Here is a 22,500-nt window from a genome sequence, read left to right as displayed (position 1 = left end):
AGACAGACATTGGCCTGACCTCTAGCAGTCGAATAGTCGACTAATTAGTCTAGGGGTGTCGGAGTCGACTACCAATCTCTTAGTCGAATTATAAAAAAAACAACTTTTTTTAAATTTAAAAAAGTTTTTGACAGAGATATTTATTAACTAATAGTTTGCCAAAAATAGGATATACATCATGATTTATTTGGAGAAACCAATAGTATATGTTAAATCAGACACTAAGCACCCCTACAGCCCAAATGGAATGTTCCTCTATTGCATAACATATTTTTTGCATGATTTGACTGAGAGATTGGCAGTCGAATCAGACTGATTTCGACTGCCAATCTCAGTCGTTTTCTTTTTTTTTTTTTGGTGTTGCATTAGTCGACTGCCAGCCGACTATTGGCAATTAGTCGCCAATTAGATTCAACTATACAAATCCTTAGTCGGGGACAGGCCTACAGACAGGCAGTTTGTTGTCACATGATCTAGAAGCTTCTATCACTTAAAGGACAAGACCACCAGAGATGTCAATTGGCGAACGCACACATGTGCATGCGTGAGGTGTCCTCTTTATGGGAATTCAGAATATGTTCACCCTAATTCATTGCCATCCACCTCTACAAAGACTAACCAGTTTCAGAAGCCTGAAATGGGACTAAAACTAAATGGTGTGTTATTCAAAAGACTAAAACTAAGACTAAATCAGAATTTACTGATGAACACTGATTGCCATAAAGGACACAAAGGGGAAACCCATCAGAAAGAATCTGTCTTGACAGATCATGCAGGACATCAAGGTAACAGAACTGACCAGGGCTGGATGTGGCCAGCGAGGATATGTTTTATCCACGCTTCTGGTCAGACTAATTAACTAACCCTCTCTCTCTCTCTCTCTCTCTCTCTCTCTCTCTCTCTCTCTCTCTCTCTCTCTCTCTCTCTCTCTTAGAGTTAGGAGGTTTTGTTCATCATTGATAAGAACAGCTGAATGGACCTCCAAGCTCACAATGAGGTTGGAGGTCAAAAGGGGGTGGAGCCCTGGAGTCAGCAAAACCAGCTAACTCCGGTTGAGTTAGCTGGTTTATTTTTCATTGGTTCAATATTTTTTTTTACCAACACACAGACGTAAAGGGTGTTCAATGGCCCTGATTTATGGAAATAAAAATGCTAAATCGTCAAAATGGAGTTAGCTGGTTTCTGCCGGACAGCAACGATATGTTTGATAATATCACAATTGAATAAAAAAGATGTATATGTATGTTAACCACATTAAACCCTGGCGTCCCTATTGGTCAAATGTGCAAAGAATATATCTACAATACAAGCTAAATTGTTGTGAGCTTGTAGATCAGCTAATTTAGCTATTTGTCATAAGAGGAAGAAGAATAGGGTTTAAGTGCTTACATAAATGTCCCCCCTCTGTTTCTTTGCTCTTTTTTTCACCTATTGAACCCATTACCTTCAGGTTATGAAGATAACCAGGCTGCAAACAGCCTCTCCATGGTGACATCAGCAAACAAAGGTTTTGCCTTCAACCTGTAGAGGCATCTGGCCGCTCAGACGGACAACCAAGGCAAGAACGTCTTCTGCTCACCCTCCAGTATCACGGTCATGGTCAGTATGTCAGTATCATGGTCAGTATCATGGTCAGTATCATGTCAGTATCATGTCAGTATCATGGTCAGTATCATGGTCAGTATCATGTCAGTATCATGTCAGTATCATGGTCAGTATCATGTCAGTATCATGGTCAGTATCATGGTCAGTATCATGGTCAGTATCATGTCAGTATCATGTCAGTATCATGGTCAGTATCATGTCAGTATCATGTCAGTATCATGTCAGTATCATGGTCAGTATCATGGTCAGTATCATGTCAGTATCATGGTCAGTATCATGTCAGTATCATGGTCAGTATCATGGTCAGTATCATGTTAGTATCATGTCAGTATCATGGTCAGTATCATGTCAGTATCATGTCAGTATCATGGTCAGTATCATGGTCAGTATCATGGTCAGTATAATGTCAGTATAATGTCAGTATCATGGTCAGTATCATGGTCAGTATCATGGTCAGTATAATGTCAGTATAATGTCAGTATCATGGTCAGTATCATGGTCAGTATAATGTCAGTATAATGTCAGTATCATGGTCAGTATCATGGTCAGTATCATGGTCAGTATCATGTCAGTATAATGTCAGTATCATGGTCAGTATCATGGTCAGTATCATGGTCTGTATCATATCAGTATCATGGTCATTATCATGGCCATATGCACAGCCCCTTTGTCACACCCACTAGGCCTACATAAGTATAAAACAATGTTGCCAGATTTGCGAGAGACATACAGTAAGCAACCAGGTCTATGAAAACAAGCCCAAAAAAAGCGACTATACTGTAGGCCACATTTGAAAATAGACGATCTACAAGCTCACAACTTGTAGATTGGTTGTGAGCTTGTAGATTGGCTACGGTATTTTCAAAAAGATCTCGAGGAAAAAAACATTTTAACAACACAAATCTAGTACTGTTGTCCCTCACTCAAAGTATAATTTCAGGTGAGGGTCTGTGGAAAAATACACATACATGTGGGGGTCCTTGACAGAAAAATGTGGAAACACGCCCAAATAAGCATCTAGTCTACCGGTACAATTTAGAAACAAGCCCCAAAGAAACCGCAACCTGCAACTACCAATATTTACAAGCAACTTTAGAGAAAAACAAGCCCAAAGTCGCTTATAATAAGCAGACCTGGCAACACTGGTATAAAGAGGTGGGAACCAGGACTCCACAGTGAGTGCATGTCGCTGAAAGTCAAGCACAGTGTTTGTGGGCTGTGGATTACTATTGGTGAGTGAGTTTCTATTTAAATTGTTTGGGTTATTTACAGTACCTTATTGTTGCCAAACCAATTATGTTTGCTTTAGATTTTTCTGATTAATTTCCCATTTATATTGTATGTGTGTTGTTAAATGAGGTGAGATCAACTTTATAAATCCCACAGGGTTTTATAAATCTCACCTGCACAACCTGCTATTATTCTGTTACAAATGTCTTGTTTTTAAATGTGAAACTAACATTTATTTTTGGCTTTGCTCCAGTGTTACAACATTACTGACTTTATGGGAGTGTTTTTTATAATCATTATTTATTTACCCAGGGTAAACGTAGCTGAGCACACATGCTCATTTTCAACAATGCCCTGCACGGTAGACACACACACACACACACACACACACACACACACCCACCCACCCACCCACCTACCCACCTACCTACCTACCTACCTACCTACCTACCTACCTACCTACCCACACACACACACACACACACACACACACACACACACACACACACACACACACACACACACACACACACACACACACACACACACACACACACACACACACACACACACACACACACACACACACACACACACACAGTCTATACTGTTGTTGGCCACTGAGCAGCTCCACAGGAGCAGTTGGGGAGTTTAGTGCTTACTCCTACCCGCCTATGACCACTCATCCTATGAGCACTCATCCTATGAGCACTCATCCTGGGCACAGATGTATTTCTTTTTTGTAAACAAATAAATAACAACGGTAGCAGATCTACAAGCTCGAAACAATGCTACTTTTGATGCTTTTGTGTGACGCTGTGGTATGATCAAGTACAAGGGCGTTAATATACGGGGAAAAACTATTATTAAACGTTAAAATATGGAGATAAGAGGTTTCTGCTCGACAGTGGCGATATATTGGTTGTATCCCACTCACGCTGTTATCTAGTGTGAAGTGAGAGTAAAGTGCAGTATTAGTTAATCAGTGATCCATTACAAAACGTTAACTTCTGTGCCTTCTCGCTCATCATTGTGATCTCTCTCCTCAGAGATGGGCCAGCTAACGCTCATAGCGTTCGCTACACTCCTGTGTTGTTCCACGCCGCTCGTGGACGGCGGGAAAGTCCTGGTGTACTCTGGCGAGGGAAGCCTTTGGATCAACATGAAAGTCATCGTTGAAGAGCTGCACTCCAGAGGCCACGAGGTCACGGTGATAAGGCCCTCAAACAGCTGGTACATCAAGCCGGACTCCCCTCACTACGACACCGTCACGGTCGACTTCCGCGGCGCCGGCGACGAGGAGTTCTTCGGAACGATCGTGGCGAGGATGGTGAAACTGAGGCGGGACGGTTCCTCGGTTTGGGCTCGCATGGCAAGCGAATGGGAATTAGTGAACAACTTCTATGAGATGTTGAAAGCCTCAGTTCAGACGATGGAGATTGTTTTTGAGGACGGTGAAATGATGAAGCGTCTCCAGGACGTTAAGTATGACATGGTTTTGACGGATCCGTTGGGGCCGGGGCCGATGTTGGCCCGTCGTCTCGGTCTTCCTCTGGTCCTCAGCGCCAGGTGGACCGTCCAAGGGGAGGCGCACGATCTCATCGCCCCCTGTCCCCTCTCCTATGTCCCAGTCCCCGATTCCATGCTGACGGACAAGATGACATTTCCCCAACGAATCAAAAACGCACTTTTCTACCTTTTAACGCGCATTCAATATGCATATATGTCAGACAGCCTCTACACGGCGTTCGTTCACCGTTACTTCGGCCCCGACGTCAATTATATCGAGCTCTTCCAGGCGGCGGATATCTGGCTGATGAGAAGCGACTTTACCTTTGAATACCCTCGCCCCACCATGCCTAACGTCGTCTACATGCAAGGTTGGCAGTGCAAGCCCTCCGAGCCTCTCCCTCCACATCTGGAGGACTTTGTCCAGAGTTCGGGAGAACACGGGGTCGTCGTGATGACGCTGGGCTCCTTCATCTAAAAGGTCCCCGAGGACGTTACGGAGGCCATCGCGGCGGCCTTCGATTGTGCTGTGTTTGTGTTTGTGCTGGAACGTCTGCCTTGCATTTCCCTGTAAGAAAACTACAAGAGACAAACCCGCCCAGTGGAGAGAACACAGGACGTATCTGTCCTATTGGTTGGTGTCTATCACTTCCACGTCCACGGCCAAATATAAATCTAAAAATGTTTTCTAAATCCTAACAGTGTGTTGCTATATCAGTGGTGCTCCAACTTGTCCATGTCAACGACCACCCAAAATGATATGTATTTGGCCGCGGACCCCCATCTCAATATATGTTGTTCCAGGGACCCCCAGAAGCACAGATCGGCGTTAATACATATTTATATTCAAAGATTTGCACAAATCTTCCGCAATTAAAAACAAAACAAAAAAGCAGATCTACAAGCTCATAGCGCGGCACTCTGTGCCGCGCTATGAGCTTGTATATCTACTATTTTTGAACAGCCCAAGAAATCTTAAAATGACACGGATGTGTTCCCGGTCTTGATGGATTAAGACACTCAGGAGGTCAGCGTCCAGATGGACCCTCACAGGTCTATAGAGAGAGTAAAGGATTTGATTACTATCTGCTCTGTCTGGATTACACATGTCTCCTGACTGTCGCGGTCCGCTCCTCGGGTCGTGGACTGTGCCCTTATTATTTGGACCTTGAATGCCCTTATATGGTGTTGGACTCCTAAGGGCTGTTCTTTAGGCCTGTTTAGGCCGTTGTTCATTATGTACTGCATTTGTCTTGTATTGTAACTCTGTTGCCCTTTGTCTTGGTTTTCCGTACTCTTGTTTTGTAGTAGTGTTTCCTGTCTGCCTTGTTTACTGTTTCCTGTCTTGTCTCACCTCCCTGTAATTATTGTAAACCTAGTCACCTGTGCTCGTTGCCTGTTAGCCTATCCTGTGTTGATTGTCTGTTTTGTTCACCTGCGTCCTGTTAATCCCTGTCTATTTAAATCCTGTGTTTGCTTCAGTTCCCTGTTGGTTGGTTGTATATTGTCGTGTGAGTTCTTGTTTGTTTATGCCTCATTGTTGCCTGTATTTAGTTCACTTAGCTTTCCCAGTTTAGTTCTCGCTCTACTCCCTCCTTATTTCTGACTGCCTACCTGTGTATTGACTTTGCCTGTACCTGGACTTTGATTACTACCTACTCCTCTTGGTTGGTGTTAATAAACACTTTAATTTGAGCTACGCTGCCTCTGCCTCTCATCTTGCTCTTGGGTCCTACACCTCCCTGCCTCTCACCGTGACACTGAGAGCTGATGAGTGGAGGAGGCTGCCTGTTGCCAGGCTGTATATTCACTGATAAGTGGTGGAAAAAGTACTCACATGTTTTACTTAAGTAAAAGTATCAATACTGCAATGTAGAAACACTCTGTTACAAGTAACAGTCTGGTAATCAAAATTGCTTTTATATACAGAAGTAAATGTACTCATTATGCAGAATGTCCCATTTCACAAGCTTTCCAATGTATACATTGTATAGAAATCGTTTGAAAATAGCAGATCTAAAAGCTCACAATGCGTTGCACCATGACACGTGAGCTTGTAAATCGGCTATTTTCAAATAGCCTACGTATATGGCTGAAGAGGTTAATGTATGTTTATGTTAATAAGGATTTTTGTCGAGTAAAAGTACAAGAATTGAAAACCGGAAATACCGAAAAAATACCTCGAAAGGGTGCTTAAGTACAGTAATTGAGTACATGTAATTGGTTAATTTCCACCTCATGTCACTGATTACTGGTTCAGCAGAGCATGACTCTGATGCCCTCTGCTGGCAGTCCCAGGTAAGGTCAACATGGAGGCTCATAATCACACTAGACATATCAGTGACTTTTTTGTCAGACTAATAATTATTACACAGACTCAGACCCATAAACTATATTATTTACCTCTCTGTTAAAAAAAGTCCTGATCTTTATCTTTGTAATTAATGTGTTCCAAGCTGTGTCTTGGATTAAGTGAGGCTGTCCCAATCTTAATTAAATTATAACCCATGTCTAAAATAATTGTTAATTGGTTTCTTTCTGGTCTGTTTCTGGCCTTGTGAGGAACACACACTTTGTCCTCGTCATCAGGTCACATTGATTTGATCCATTCAATGATTTATTAGTCAGAAATAGGGATGCACCGATATATCGGCCACATATCGGTATTGGACGATATTTGCCACTATCGGTCAACATCGGTATCGGCAAAAAATAAAAGTTAAAGTTGCAGGCGTTAGGAGGCAATTATGTTGTGTTTCTGCAGATTATTATTAACAGTTATTTCTAAATAATGAAGATTTAGGGTATTTGTTTCCCTGGAACAAAAAGGTGAAATAATAACGGAGGATGCATTCATCTCCCTTTGTGGTCTCCTCCTCCTGATAGATGTTTTTTCAGGACACTTTTTGAAAGAAACCTGTGATTCACATCCTTATTTTAATGCAGGGGTCTTCAACAGGGGGTCCGGGACCCCTAGGGGGTCCTTAGAGCTATACATGGGGGTCCGCAAAATCTTTGTGTGATATGATTATTTTTTTTGTACATTAACCACTTGAACCCTAGCATCCCTATCCTGAGGAGAACTTTAGCCAAAAATAGCAGATCTACAAGCTCACAGCTTGTAGATCAGCTATTTTTGAGATAAAGGTGTAGAGGGAAAACGGAGCAGACCAAGTAAAAAGAAAACGTTTATCTGAAGCACAATTTTATACAATATAGAGTAGGGGGTCCCTGCTTTATCTCTGTCTCAGCTAGGGGGTCCTTGGCCTGAAAACATTGAAGACCCCTGGTTTAATGGATGATGTCAGGTTATTCCACATTGTGGAGGCAGAGTAGTAGAATGACAAATGTCACATATTTGTTCTAAATGTGGTACTTTACCTACATTTTGACTCAAGTACTTTTACTCAAGTTAATTTTGAATTCTAGACTTCTACTTGTAACAGTAACATTAAGTAAACATGGGATTTGAGTGTCTGACAAAAGTGCCATTTTAAGAGTTTTAAGCATATTTAGATTATCGCTATAATATCGTTAAGCACAATTATGTTGGCCTAAGAAAAGGTGACATGAAACTGTGTCACTATAGTCACCTGTAACCATTTGATTGGTGTTTTGGGGTCATGTAGTGTACATTTAGTACGGATACTACTGTCAGGTAAAAATAAAAACACATTGTGTGTTGTCTCTGCTGTTGTTTCCTACTGACACAACTGACAGTGAGGAGCCCCCACCGGGAGGACGTAGGGCCTCCGTCCTACTCCCGGAATTTCATTTGTCATCATGGTTACAATAGTGTCTAATGAATACAAGTTATCTCTTTTTCTCTCTCTCTCTCTCTCTCTCTCTCTCTCTCTCTCTCTCTCTCTCTCTCTCTCTCTCTCTCTCTTCTCTCTTTCTCTCTTTCTCTCTCTCTCTTTCTCTCTTTCTCTCTTTCTCTCTCTCTCTCTCTCTCTCTCTCTCTCTCTCTCTCATAGTAAACATAGTAACAGTGACGTGGTGTAAATGTCACAGTGAATAATAATAATAATAATAATAAATAATAATAATAATAATAATAATAAATAATAATAATAAGTGAATATTGTAAATGTTGGAGCTGTAACATAATCACAACGTGGTCCTTTATCAAAGACAGGAAATGCTCTCATACTCTAGTGTGGAATTATTGGAATTATAGAGCGAGGTGCACTCAGTGGAACGCAAATATCTGTCTGTCTGACACTGACTAACTGCTATTCTGTCTGTCTGTCTGTCTGTCTGTCTGTCTGTCTGTCTGTCTGTCTGTCTGTCTGTCTGTCTGTCTGTCTCTCTCTTTCTCTCTCTCTCTCTCTGTGTGTCTGTAGGACAAAATGTAAATAGTTGAGCATAGAGCTTTGATGTGAGGTCTGTTAGATCTACACAGCTAGTCTACATGAGTTTCCCACCAGGATAGAGGAAGCTGAATAACATTATTTCAGATGATCAAGTGAGGAAACTTGGTCTTGCGTCTCTGTTCTCTCTGTCTCTCTCTCTCTCTCTCTCTCTCTCTCTCTCTCTCTCTCTCTCTCTCTCTGTAGTCTTTAACATTTACAGATGAAAGATTGTCTGGCTCCTGATTGTATAACATTATTATTTGTCCCCATCTGTTTATTAACCCATTAAGACCTGAGACCGATTCTACAAATGTCTTCTAAATCCTAACAGTTTTCTGAAAAAAATATTGTTGCTATATATCAGTGGAACTTTTTCATGCAAGGACTCCCACAATTAGTCCTTTATGTATTTGACCATCTCAAAATATGTTGTAATAAGGATCCCCAGAGGCAAAGACTTGAGTCAAAAATGTTCCCTTTAAAAATATATATATTCAAAGATTTTCACAAATGTTAAAGATCATTCAAAAATAGCCAAAGTATAAAATATGGATAAATCAATCAAAGACATTTTTGTTATTATAGTTTTTTTTATATATAGCCTTTGGCCATATAGCCATTGGTTCTCAAAGTGAACCAATGGTCCCCTGGTCTCGTGTGTGTGTGTGTGTGTGTGTGTGTGTGTGTGTGTGTGTGTGTGTGTGTGTGTGTGTGTGTGTGTGTGTGTGTGTGTGTGTGTGTGTGTGTGTGTGTGTGTGTGTGTGTGTGTGTGTGTGTGTGTGTGTGTGTGTGTGTGTGTGTGTGTGTGTGTGTGTGCGTGCGTGCGTGCGTTAGTGCATGTGGTTGTGTGATGGAGGGTGAGGAGGTCAAACCATCAATAGTTAAAGCAATGTTTGAGGAAGTCATCAGTGGGTGAAGAAGAACTTTCTGGATTTTCCAAAGTCATACTGTAGCTGTTTTCAACCTGGTGTCCCTATTTATGACATGTTACTACAGGCTAAAATGTCCCAAAAATGTCCAAAAACTTCTCACAAATTATCGGAAAAGAAACACTACTTAACAATTAAAAAAAAAAGAAAAAAAGAATAGCAGATATACAATAACTCACAACAAGATAACCATAATGTCACATCGCAACAGCCAAACTGAGGGACTTTATGTAAAAAAGCTAGCCATGGTTCACATGACACTCGTCTGTCACAAGCGTCATGGCGGAATTTCTGGTTTTGGCACTTCCTCCCTTTACAACCCGAACATGATTCAAGATTCAAGAGATTTACAAGGATGTACAAATACACACTGTTAAAAACTTATGTTGGGGAGGTGCTCCAAAAACACAGAAATAAAACAGTTAATAAATATCAATACTACGCTTAAGAATACATTAAAAACAGTAAAAAGACTAGGATCAGTGCAATGCAAAGTAACACCACAGAAGTTCAGCGCATAGACTCATTTTGCAGTCTAATAGCCTGTGGGAGGAAACTGTCTTTCAGTCTGCTTGTGCTGGCCTTTATGCTCTGGTACATCTTCCCAGAGGGCATATATAGAGTGTTTATTCAGTAACCGTGTTAAATAGCTCTATACTGTATTCTGATAGTAATTATTGTTATAGAGTATTTATTCAGTAACCGTGTTAAATAGCTCTATATTGTGATAGTAATCATTGTTATAGAGTATTTATTCAGTAACAGTGTTAAATAGCTTTATATTGTGATAGTAATCATTGTTATATAGTATTTATTCAGTAACAGTGTTAAATAGCACTATATTGTGATAGTAATCATTACTATAGAGTGTTTATTCAGTAACAGTGTTAAATAGCTTTATATTGTGAATGGGCACTCTCTCTTGATTGGTTGAAATTGGCAACCCACCTGCAGTGAAATGTATGAGAACATGAGGCACAATTATATTTTCTCATTCCTTTATTGATATTGTGACATTCCATTCAAACCAAGCAAATTAAAGCCAAAATCTAACATCTGAACCTCAAACCATTCATGATCAGGGGCCCAGATCCCAGGGGGGAAGGAACGGATAGAAACACAACAGTGGAGCTGAAAAACGGAAAGATAAATAATCACCTCAGACCACCCTAGAGGACCAGGTCCACCCATCACCTCAGACCACCCTAGAGGGTTTAGGTCCACCCATCACCTCAGACCACCCTAGAGGACCAGGTCCGCCCATCACCTCAGACCACCCTAGAGGGTTTAGGTCCACACATCACCTCAGACCACCCTAGAGGATCAGGTCCACCCATCACAGGGAAATAGTGATGTCATGATGATCGTAACACATTAATTATCACACATTATAAATGATTACATAATAATAAATGACTTATGGTCAATTATAAAACAATAAAACCTTTTTCACAAACATGGTTGACTGGCTTCCATTCAGATGGATATTAATATTATATATGTTACGAAGAACTCTGATTGTGTGTGTGATCATTTATTTAATGTTTCAATATAGTGTAGAACTGAAATATTATGTTTGTGTTTTCTGACGAAAGAAACTATACAAAGTCATTTGATGAACCGCCCACACTAATTGGGACTCCCTCTTCCTTTGGTGTGTCGCCCAGGTGGCGCCTAAACCCTGACCTTTAACCTCACATAAACTATGTCTATAAACCTAACCTTAACCCTAAACCCTGACCTTTAACCTCACATAAACTATGTCTATAAACCTAACCTTAACCCTAAACCCTGACCTTTAACCTCACATAAACTATGTCTATAAACCTAACCATAAAATCACCTCAAAACCACGTCAACCTTTGCGTAACACTGGGAAAAGACAGTAATTATCGTTAGCCTTCGCTAGCCATTTAGCATTTTGAATTGTTTAAAGGACACATTAGTGAAAAAGGTTGATGATGTCATCATTGTGCTGCTGCTATGAGTATTTAAAAGCTGAATGGACACACATGTATTTCCTCCTTTCTCCACTAGGGACCAGCAATGACTCTCTGCTTCTCTGAAAACACACCCAGGTGTTCTGTGAAAAGACAAAAAAACAATAAGAATCCGAATGTATTAACTGTGTGAACATGTTAACAGAATAACCTTCCCTTATAATAGTACATAATCATTCCCAAATTATTATTAATGTGTCATTAATAACTTGTTAAATGTTTGTTAATAGTTAATGATTTAATTATTTAAGACTATGAAAGGATAATAGATCATGAACAAGTTATTAATAAACTACTTGAAAACCTAACCTCCCAGCACCCTCCCTGCAACTACAGTAACCATCAAAGTAGAAACAACTCAGTCCATTCAACATTTGACCAATACTTTGTCAATAGTGTATCTTAGTAGGAAGGGCAGCTCAGTTGGTAGAACACTCTCCTTTGGACCACAAGGTTCTGTCTTTGATCCTGCTAGTGATGGAATGATCAGTGTTTTAAATGAACTGAATCATTGGGTACAGATCATTGAAATGTTTAGTTCAACCAAGAGGACCCCCCCCCCCCCCCCCCATCTGATCACATTATCATCAGTGATACAACAAATCATTTGATTATTAAATGTGATTATTAGATTCATTATTATAATAAATTAAGCAGAAGACACATGATAATGTGAATTCACACGACCGGCATGGTTCACCAGGCTAGTTGTTTCACTTCTACACAAGCATGTTGTTTTGTGTATTTTTTTGTAGTTTTATACACTTTTACACATAAACAAAAATAATAAAAGTTCAGTAAAAAGAAAGAGGAAGTGAACCTGGGTGTGTGGGAGGAGTCTAAAGATCATCATTGGTTGTCGGCACCAGAATACGACCTGATAGAAGAAGAAGAGAGACAGTTAAAACACACAAACAAATGCATTTGATGTACTGTATTGTGTGTATTTCTCCATAAAATGCATAAATGTACACACAACATTCAGTCATCAGAACTAATGTGAACATTTGACTCATATTTAGGACTAAATGTAACACTGATGTATTAAAGCTAAATGTGTCTAAACTGGTCTAAACCGGTTAAGGTTCAATACCAATATAAACCAGTTTAGGTTGTGGCTTTACATGTTTGTTTGTTTGCATTTCTCGAAGGGCTCCATATGTCATGTGATCCTCTGTTGATCTGACCTCATTTCTTCCACTGGTAGTAGATTAATTAATGAAATATGTTAATTAAACATGTTAATGAAACATGCTAATCACCTCGTTTCTTCCACTGGAAGTAGATGAATCCAGACAGGAACAAGACCAGACCCAGAACCAGACCTGATGCTCCCATGGCCACCTTGTTCTTCACTGACTCTGGCATGGAGAAATCTGACAATACAAATATTATATCTCATATCATATCATATCATATCATATATCATATCATATCATATTATTACAGTAGATTAAAACAACTTGTTCTTCACTGACTCAGACATGGAGTCATCTGACAATAAGCTACAACAACCAAACACAATAAACAATAAACAGACGACACAGTCATTGTGAGTCTGTTCAGTAATAATGAGTCCAACTCTATTGGTCCAGTCCTTGAGGAGTTTGTCACCTGATGTGACATGTCCTTCTTAGAGCTAAATACATCCAAAACAAAGGATATGATGATAGATTTTAGAAGACATGAATCAACCTTTTACTATGATGATTATAAACCAGGCTGTGTAATGTGCAGAAAGTATCTTGGGACAGAGTCATAGACTCAGAACTGTGAGGCAGTTTGTAAAAAAGAACATCAGCGCTTGTTCTGTCTTATAAAACGGTCTTGTTTTCACATTGATGAAACCATGATGACTCTTTGATCTGCTTTTATCAAATCTAGCTGGTCTTTAATCTGCTTTTATCAAATCAATAAGCTCATAGCGCGACACTTGAATATTTGTGCAAATATTTGAATATATTTTATATATATGTTTTTTTTTTGGGGGGGTCCTTGACAAGAAAAAGTTTGAACACGACTGATATAGCAGCAAATATTTTTTTTTTCAGATAAATTAAGACATATGTTGAGACATTTGACAGTTACAAATGTTCGCTTTAAAAATATATATATTCAAAGATTTGCACAAATGTACACGCTTTAAAAAAAATAGCAGATCTACAAGCTCATAGTGCGGCACTCGGTGCCACGCTATGAGCTTGTTTATCTGCTATTTAGACAGTAGATTACACTAGTTTACAGTAACTGACCCCAGTCCATCTTGATAGGCGCGGTCAGGCTGGGATGTTCCACCATGCATGTGATCTTCTCTCCTGATCTGTAACACACACACACACACGCACAGACACACACAGACACACACACACACACACACACACACACACACACACAAACACACACACACACACACACACACACACACACACACACACACACACACACAGTAGTAGTAGTAGTCGATCTACACGCTGAAACGTGCCGGGATTCGACACATTGATCCGTTGACCTTTGTTACCCTTGTTATTCTGTGTGTGTGTGTGTGTGTGTGTGTGTGTGTGTGTGTGTGTGTGTGTGTGTGCGTGCGTGCGTGCGTGCGTGCGTGCGTGCGTGCGTGCGTGCGTGCGTGCGTGCGTGCGTGCGTGCGTGCGTGCGTGCGTGCGTGCGCACGCGTGCGACTTAATATTAGCCTACCAATTAATGGGCCATTTTTTTTATTCTTAAAGAATGTATGTATACGTGTCTATTAGGTGTGTATTTCTATGTATAGGTGTCTGTTAGGTGTGTACCTGGGTGTGTACTCCAGGTAGGAGTGGTACTGGTAGTACCAGTCTCCATCAGACAGCTCAGCGGTAGAGGAGAGACCAGAGGTCAAAGGTTCTTGACCTATCCACCAGGTCACCAGGATCACTTTAGGATAGAAGTCGTAGCTGCTGCACCTCAGCATGTGAGTGTGTTCACCACGACGAGGGGGAGTCACTGACTTCAGTCTCACTTTGGGCTCCACTGGATAAATAAGATTATTATTATTATTATTATTATGGGGCCAGGCTTCCAGCATGGACCCATATTGTTATTGGCATTATTCCGTTTCTTCTTCTTCTTTTTCTGCCGTTTTTGCCAGTTCTGGCTGAACCGTGCAGTCGCTTTTTATGAAACTCGGCCATATGATAGATGGTCATGAAAAACGATCAAAAAATAAATCTCACAATCTTTCGTCAAAAGGTGGCGCTATAGCACTCAGTTGAAAATGACAACTTTGAACAGGTACAACTCATGCCCTGTTTCACCTACAGCCATGAAACTTCGATGCACACATGCGTCTCCTCATGCTGAACAACTTTCACACTCTGACTTTTGACCTCTGACCTTTAGATCTCCCACCATTTTGAATTATATGAAAAACAGTTAAAACCTATCTCCTCCTGGGATTTTTGAGTAATCTGCACGAAACTTTTTACACATGAACTTTGGACCTATACCAAAAAACGTTTGCAAAATATCTTCCATAAGTGAAAAAATGAAGCTTTAATGAGCCAATGAATATTGCAGTTTTATGACAATTATTCATCTGCCCCTAACACATACATGCAGACTTACCATTCTTTGAAACTTTGCAGAAATGTAAAGGGCCATTCCAAATATCACTGAAACCAATCTTACTCCAATTGGTCAAACGGGGGCGCTATAGCAATTTTTTGAAAATTGAAACTTTAAACAGGCAAAAGTCATGCCTCGTTTGGCCGACAGCCATTAGACCTGCTTACACATGTGCCTTGACTAATGAGGAACACATCTATCACGTTGACCAGTAAGCACCGCCCTTAGATTGTCCGCAATCTTGAGCAGTTTGAAAAACACTTAAACCCAGGATTTTTCAGCTATTTGCGTGAAACTGTATGATCAGTGTGATCTCTTTTTTCAGAGGTTTGTCTGTTGGTCCAATAGCGTCCCGCTTAAGTGTATGTCTCACAACCTCAAGGTCACAGGTTCAAGCCTCACTTGGTGCAGACTTCATCTAAGTTGCATTTCACACAACATGACTATCAATGAATACATTTGCAATTGTTAAAGATAACATGAAATACTTAATTGAGTGTTTTTTACAAACTTCATTGTGAAAATAGCTGATCTACAATCTCACAACTTTTCAGATAGCAATGAGAGTATGTTTTTTCAATGTATAACATACTTTATTGTGAAAATAGCCGATGTACAATCTGACAACTTTTAATGGTTTGTGAGCTTGTAGATCGGCTACTTTCACTAGTTTTGCTTCTGAGGAGATGTACAATTTCTTCATTGGTAAATGGTTTGTGAACGAGTGATCTTTGTGTTAGTGAAACAGGGGCTTGGGTCATGACAGAAGGCAAGAGTTTGTGATCCTCAACAGACAATATCAGCCTGGACAAAGCTATAGCACTATAGGTAGTGTTGCAGCTACCTAAGAGTGCCTCACGATCGCAAGGTTGCCGGTTCAAGCCTCACTTGATGCAGACTCATTTAAGTTGAATTGCAAAAAACATGACTCAATCTATTCCGTTTCCATGGCTCTCTCTCTCTCTTCAATCTATTCCGTTTCTATCTTCAATCTATTCCGTTTCCATGTCTCTCTCTCTGTCTCTTCAATCTATTCCGTTTCTATCTTCAATCTATTCCGTTTCCATGTCTCTCTCTCTGTCTCTTCAATCTACTCTCTCTCTCTCTCTCTCTCTCTCTCTCTCTCTCTCTCTCTCTCTCTCTCTCTCTCTCTCTCTCTCTCTCTCTCTCTCTCTCTCTCTCTCTCTCTCTCTCTCTCTCTCTCTCTCTCTCTCTCTCTCTCTCTCTCTCTCTCTCTCTCTCTCTGAGGGTCGGCCATAGCTGAGTGGTTAGTGAGCCCGCCTAGGGAGCCAGAGGCTCTGGTTGACCCAGGTACGATTCCAGGCCAGGTCAGCAAATGTGTCGATGAAATGAAATTTGTCCCTGAGCAAGACTCTTAACCCCTAATTGCTCACAGGCCCTCATTGGAAACAAGACCGCAAGGACTTTCATGAACTGACATGTTAAAGGAATTATCATTTCTCTTTCTCTCTCCTGGCCCCATATTATCGCTGCTTGCAGCTATATTTATCATTATTATTACACTTATTAATATATACCAGTCATTTGAACATGTCATTATCATTAATAATTGTATATTATCCAAATGAGATCCAAATGATCTAGAAAGCTTCAACAGGCTTACAACCCCTCCCGCTCACTCAGATCAGCTAACACAGGGAAGCTGTCAGAATCTTCTCTAAAACACCCTGGACAACGCTCCTCACGTCTTAAACTCTTCTCCCTTCTGTCTCCCAAACGGTGGAACAAACTCCCCATTGCAGTTAGAGCTGCAGACTCACTCCCAATCTACCACCATAATCTGCAGACTGTAGCACTAGACCTAGCCTTGAACTAGAACTAGATTTTTTTTGTTTTTGTCGCATTCCTAAGCCAATAATTTGATGACCGGCGGTCTCTCCAATAGGAGACTCAAAGAGACTCCTTTGAGTCTCCTACCAGAGACATTAGCATCTTTCCAAATTAATCAATCAAATTTATTGTCTCAGGAATGAGACAAAAACTAAAAAATCTCCATGAATTCAAGGCTTCATGGGGTGTAGAAAATAAGCCATTTTTGGGGCGAACTATCCCTTTAAGTGTTTAAACCATTAAGACCTGAGGCCGATTTTGCTAATGTCTTCTAAATCCAGTTTTCTGAAAAACTATTGTTGCTTTATCAGTAGTTCTCAAACTTTTTCATGTAAAGAACCACCCAAAATGCCGACACCCATCTCAAAATACTTTGTTCCAGGGACCCCCAGAAGCAAAGATTTGAGTTAAAAATGTTAGCTTGAAAATAATATAAATATATGAATTTACCCACATTTTCTTGATTTAAAAAAAAATAGCAGATCTACAAGCTCATAGCGCGGCACTCGGTGCCGCGCTATGAGCTTGTATATCAATTTTTAATAGCCAAAGTGTAAAAAAATAATGCTTTTTAGCTCAAATCAAAATGTGACAAAGATGCTTCTTCAGATCTTAATGGGTTAAGAGGATCTGAAATGTTTGTCAGCAGATTAAGTCATGTTTTATAATCATTATCAGATCAATATTAACACCATTAATCATCTCTGAATAGAATCATGTGATTTCATGTTATAGTTTATGAGGTGATGAGTGTTGAGTGCTGCTCTGAGATCAGCTCACCTCTCTTGTTCAGAACAGAGGAGTAGTCCATCTCAGTGTTGTGTTTGCAGTATGCCTCTCGTTGTGCTCTCCTATAAGCCAGTGCTCCAGGATCTTTATTCCAGCGCTCTGCCTGCTTCACACCAAACTCAGTGTATCCAACATACTGATCTACTCTACTGTCCCACCTGTTGATCTCATCACCATCGAAATTATATGACTGTATGTACTGTATGTCCTTCAGCTCACTGGAGTTAAACACACAGCGGGAAGCCATATAGAGCATATATCCATCTGGAAATAGACAATTAAAAATGTCATTAATGTTCAGTTTTATTATCATCTGTATAATATCAACACTAGGCTAAATGCCCCCCATCGGCCAAATATGTCACTACATAAAGTCTAACATAGGTGTGAAATATAGCATTAAAATGTTTTGAATGTATATTGAATATCTTAAATACAATGAGATTGAGCTACCAGTTAAGTTTTGTTTCTCTATGTGTCCAGATGTCTGTCTGTCTGTCTGTCTGTCTGTCTGTCTGTCTGTCTGTCTGTCTGTCTGTCAGACCCCATTATGTATTTCCAGGATAACCCCTTTTTTATAACTACTATATATAGGCTATTTGAAAATAGAAGATCTACAAGCTCATAGCGCGGCACCGAGTGCCGCGCTACGACTTTGTAGATCAGCTATTTTCAAACATTTTAGTACTTTTGGTATTTTAAGTACATTTTCATGCAAATACTTTTGCACTTTTACTCAAGTCATTCTTGAATTCAGGACTTTTACTTGTAACAGAGTACTTCTAGATTGCAGCATTGATTATTTTACTTAAGTAAAACATTTGAGTACTTTTCCCATCAGTGACTCTAGTCAGCAAACAAGGTAAATAGTCACATATAGAGAGTAGAGAGAACAATGAAGAGCCTCAAAGAAACTATAGGATACCAGGTCAATCAATATTACAATTTTGGGGGGTCTCCAGTTCAAATAGGATTATTTTGGGGGGTCCCATCCAGTTGAAATAGGATTATTATTTTACCCCCCCCCCCCCCCAAGTAGCCTGGTAAACCCTCCCTCCGGAAATCTCATTTCAATTCGATTTCAGAAAGGAGTCTGGTCTGAAACGCCTTTCTGCAATAATCGCTGTGGGCTGGAGTTGGGCGGGAGTAATACCGTTGACTGACAACCCCTTCAACCAATGATCGTTTTTCCCCTTCAGCCAATGAGCAGTTCAATTTGACGAGCTCCAGACTATGTGACGCAACGGGACTTTTGGGACGGCCATGCCGAAAATAGGTTGCCTTATTGGGATACATGCGTGTCACTCCCCGCCCCTGCCGGTTCTCTAAATTTATATTTTTAAATAGGCTCTGTCATGATTAATTGACCACATATATGAAGTTAAACAACTAAATTCTATCCAAACGATATCTTATAAGTAAATTCCGTGCCTCAAAAAAGAAGTTTGAAAGCGTTATAAAACTGAAAGTAAGAAGTGAAGGCACTCGCACAAACAACAATGGCTGCCGTTCGTCTTTTTTCGGCGGCTCTCAGGCTGCACTCGGGTTCATTCGGGCTCACTCGAACTCGCCACCTGATTGGCCAACTGTCGCTGTCAATCACAGAACAATGAGCGACGACGCTGATAGGCTCGTCGGCTCGGCGAGCAGAGCGATTATTGGAGAAAGGCGTTTCAGACCAGACTCCTTTCTGAAATCGAATTGAAATGAGATTTCCGGAGGGAGGGTTTACCAGGCTACCCCCCAAGTGTTTGGCCACACCCACAGATTCAAACCAACCCCCCCAAGGTGATAGGCCACGCCCACCCTACACTCTACAAGCTCATGAGCTTTTTTTGTATTGATCACTAAATGAAACAACCATAAAGTAACACACTCTACCATCCTTCAGTGGTGGAAAAAGTACTCAAATGTTTTACTTAAAAGTATCAAAAATTGCAATATAGAGAAATACTCTGTTACAATTAAACGTCCGGAATTCAAAATGTACTTGAGTAAAAGTACAAAAGTATTTGCATCAAAATGTACTAAAGTACAAAAAGTAAAAATACTCGTTATACAAGATGTCCCATTTCAAGTCTTGAAATGTATACAAATCTTTTGAAAATAGCAGATCTACAAGCTCACAATGCATCAAATCGTGATTAGTGACGCATTGTGAGCTTGTAGATCGGCTATTTTCAAATGGCCTATAGGGCTGAAGTGGTTACTGTATGTTTTGTAGTAATAATCAAAATCTACAAAGTAACTAGTAACTAAAGTTTTCAAATAATTGTGTGGAGTAAAAGTACAATACTAAAAGTACAATACAAGTACATACTAATACATAGATTTGAAAATAAAAATAAAGCACCTTGAGCACATATTCATGTTTACTAGAAATACATATTATTTAGAAAACATTTCACCATAAATGCTTAATATACATGTTTAAACATTTTCATTAATGTTAAATATATTCAACCGTTTTAGTTAATAACTATTGTGTTCATAGTATTCATGTACCTTTCACTGGTGGTTTCTTCAAGGCAGTGAGAATGGTGTCCAGGCTGTGTTTGCAGACCGCCTGATCATTCAAAGCATATTCATAAAACCCTGTGAAGGTCATATGATCTACAAACGGAGGCTGAGGCTCCACCACCTTCCCTTTGTTGAAGTCTGCGTACATCATCACTTCACCATCCAGTGCATACATCCACTCTTTATATGGGTCTTTAACTGTGTCTGAACAGCCAGTGACTTGAATGTCCTCATGGAACACTGGAAATAAAACAAAGATGACATTAAATTCAACAACAAACTTCTTCACAGTGACAATAACACATAATCATCATGTTAAACAATCATGTTTGCAGTGGTGGAAAAAGTACTCAAATGTTTTACTTAAGCAAACGTATCAATACTGCAATTTAGAAGTACTCTGTTACAAATTAAAGTCCGGAATTCAAAATTTACTTGAGTAAAAGTACAAAAGTATTGCTATAAAAATGTATTTAAAGTACCAAAAGTAAAAGTATTAAAATGTTTGAAAATAGCAGATCTTCAAGCTCACAACGCGTCACGATGCGACGCGTTGTGAGCTTGCAGATCGGCTATTTTCAAACAGCCTAGGTATAAAATAGGGCTAAAGTGGGTAATGTATTTTTCTATAATGTATATCTGCAAAGTAACTAGTAACTAAAGTTTTCAAATAATTATAGTGGAGTAAAAGTACAATATTTGCCTGTGAGATGTAGTGGAGTAGAAGTAAAAGTACTGGAAATTGGAAATACTCCAGTAAAGATAAAGTATAAGCACCTCAAAATTGTACTTGAGTACAGTACTTGAGTAAATGTAATTAGTTACTTTACAGCACTGCATGTTTGGTTCTTATATGAAGTGAAAGGTTGGATATTAAAAGTAACTTCCTGTCAAACGTTTTATTCACTGAAACAGATTCAACTTTTTTTTTTTTTTTTGTATTTTATTATGAAAATAATTCATACAGAATGATTTATTTCATGATGTCACAACAACAGTTCCTAACATCTGTTTTAATGTTTATGTATTTGGACCAACATTCAAGATCCAATACTGTATATACAGGTAGTAAAAGGAGTGTGTGTGTGTGTGTGTGTGTGTGTGTGTGTGTGTGTGTGTGTGTGTGTGTGTGTGTGTGTGTGTGTGTGTGTGTGTGTGTGTGTGTGTGTGTGTGTGTGTGTGTGTGTGTGTGTGTGTGTGTGTGTGCGCGCGCGCGCACACGTGTGTGTGTCATTTGTTTATATTGTTCATATTTGGTTTTATATAATAACAGTAGATATAAATGTATATATTATATAATAACATAAATATAATGTACTTACTTCCTGGGATCGCTTTGACCTGAAGTACAGAGGAGAGGATGAGGAGGGTGGCTGTAATCTTCATCATCACTGATCAAAACTGAACTGAATTTATCAGATGAGAATAAACAGATGAGAATAAACAGATCAGAATAAACAGATGAGAATAAACAGATCAGAATAAACAGATGAGAATAAACAGATCAGAATAAACAGATGAGAATAAACAGATCAGAATAAACAGATGTTTACTGAAAGAGAAGTTCTGGAGTCTGAAAGAGAATGAAGGAGGACTCGTTCTCTAGTTCAGAAGAATCAGCCAATCAGATTAAAGATATGACGTTACATCATCTGTTTCCAAGAAGACGACAGTCTGGATTATTGCACATATGAACAGTATAGCTGCTGCTTATGCACACCTTATGTCTCTTCATGTACATGTACATAATGTACATAATGTACCCTATGCACCTTATGTCTGTGTACATACTCTATGTAAATATCTTTGTTTAATTCATCCTTTATTATCTCCTTAACCCCCCCCCCCCCCCCACCCCCCGTCTTCTTTCTTTCTATTTGTGAAAATAACTAAAGCGATGGAGCTGCACAAAAAAAAGAAAAAAAGAAAGAAAGAAAGAAAGGGGGAAAACTTGAATCAGAAAGTAAAATATCTGGTCACTTCAGAAGAGAAAACCCAAATAAAATGCTGGAGCACTCCACTGGTCTAGACTCTACTCCATAGCCATTTTGCTATTAAGTTAATGAAATGCCACCCCGTTTCTTCAATGCAAAATGCAAACATGGCCGCCAT

General features: G+C 39.7%; 1 protein-coding gene and 1 pseudogene across 2 annotated transcripts in view; one reads left to right on the top strand and one right to left on the bottom strand.

Moving 5' to 3' along the window:
• The window catches only part of LOC311044130 (HLA class II histocompatibility antigen, DP beta 1 chain-like), a gene marked incomplete at its 3' end in the record, with an annotated part of 30,355 nt that overhangs the window by 7,168 nt on the left and 687 nt on the right, over positions 1 to 22,500 (bottom strand). Inside the window, exon 2 of the mRNA XM_084055550.1 lies at positions 21,711 to 21,794. Coding sequence (XP_083911676.1) covers positions 21,711 to 21,777 — 67 coding nt within the window. The 5' untranslated portion in view covers positions 21,778 to 21,794. The remainder of the gene's footprint in view (positions 1 to 21,710; positions 21,795 to 22,500) is intronic.
• Positions 3,887 to 4,918, top strand: LOC311043211 (UDP-glucuronosyltransferase 2A2-like; annotated as a pseudogene). The gene has a single exon. The product of its transcript is annotated as a UDP-glucuronosyltransferase 2A2-like (transcript).

Source organism: Gymnoscopelus microlampas, assembly GCF_963454915.1.
Source record: "Gymnoscopelus microlampas genome assembly, chromosome: 4".
NCBI classification, from domain to species: domain Eukaryota; kingdom Metazoa; phylum Chordata; class Actinopteri; order Myctophiformes; family Myctophidae; genus Gymnoscopelus; species Gymnoscopelus microlampas.
This window is presented reverse-complemented; position numbering and strand designations above follow the sequence as displayed.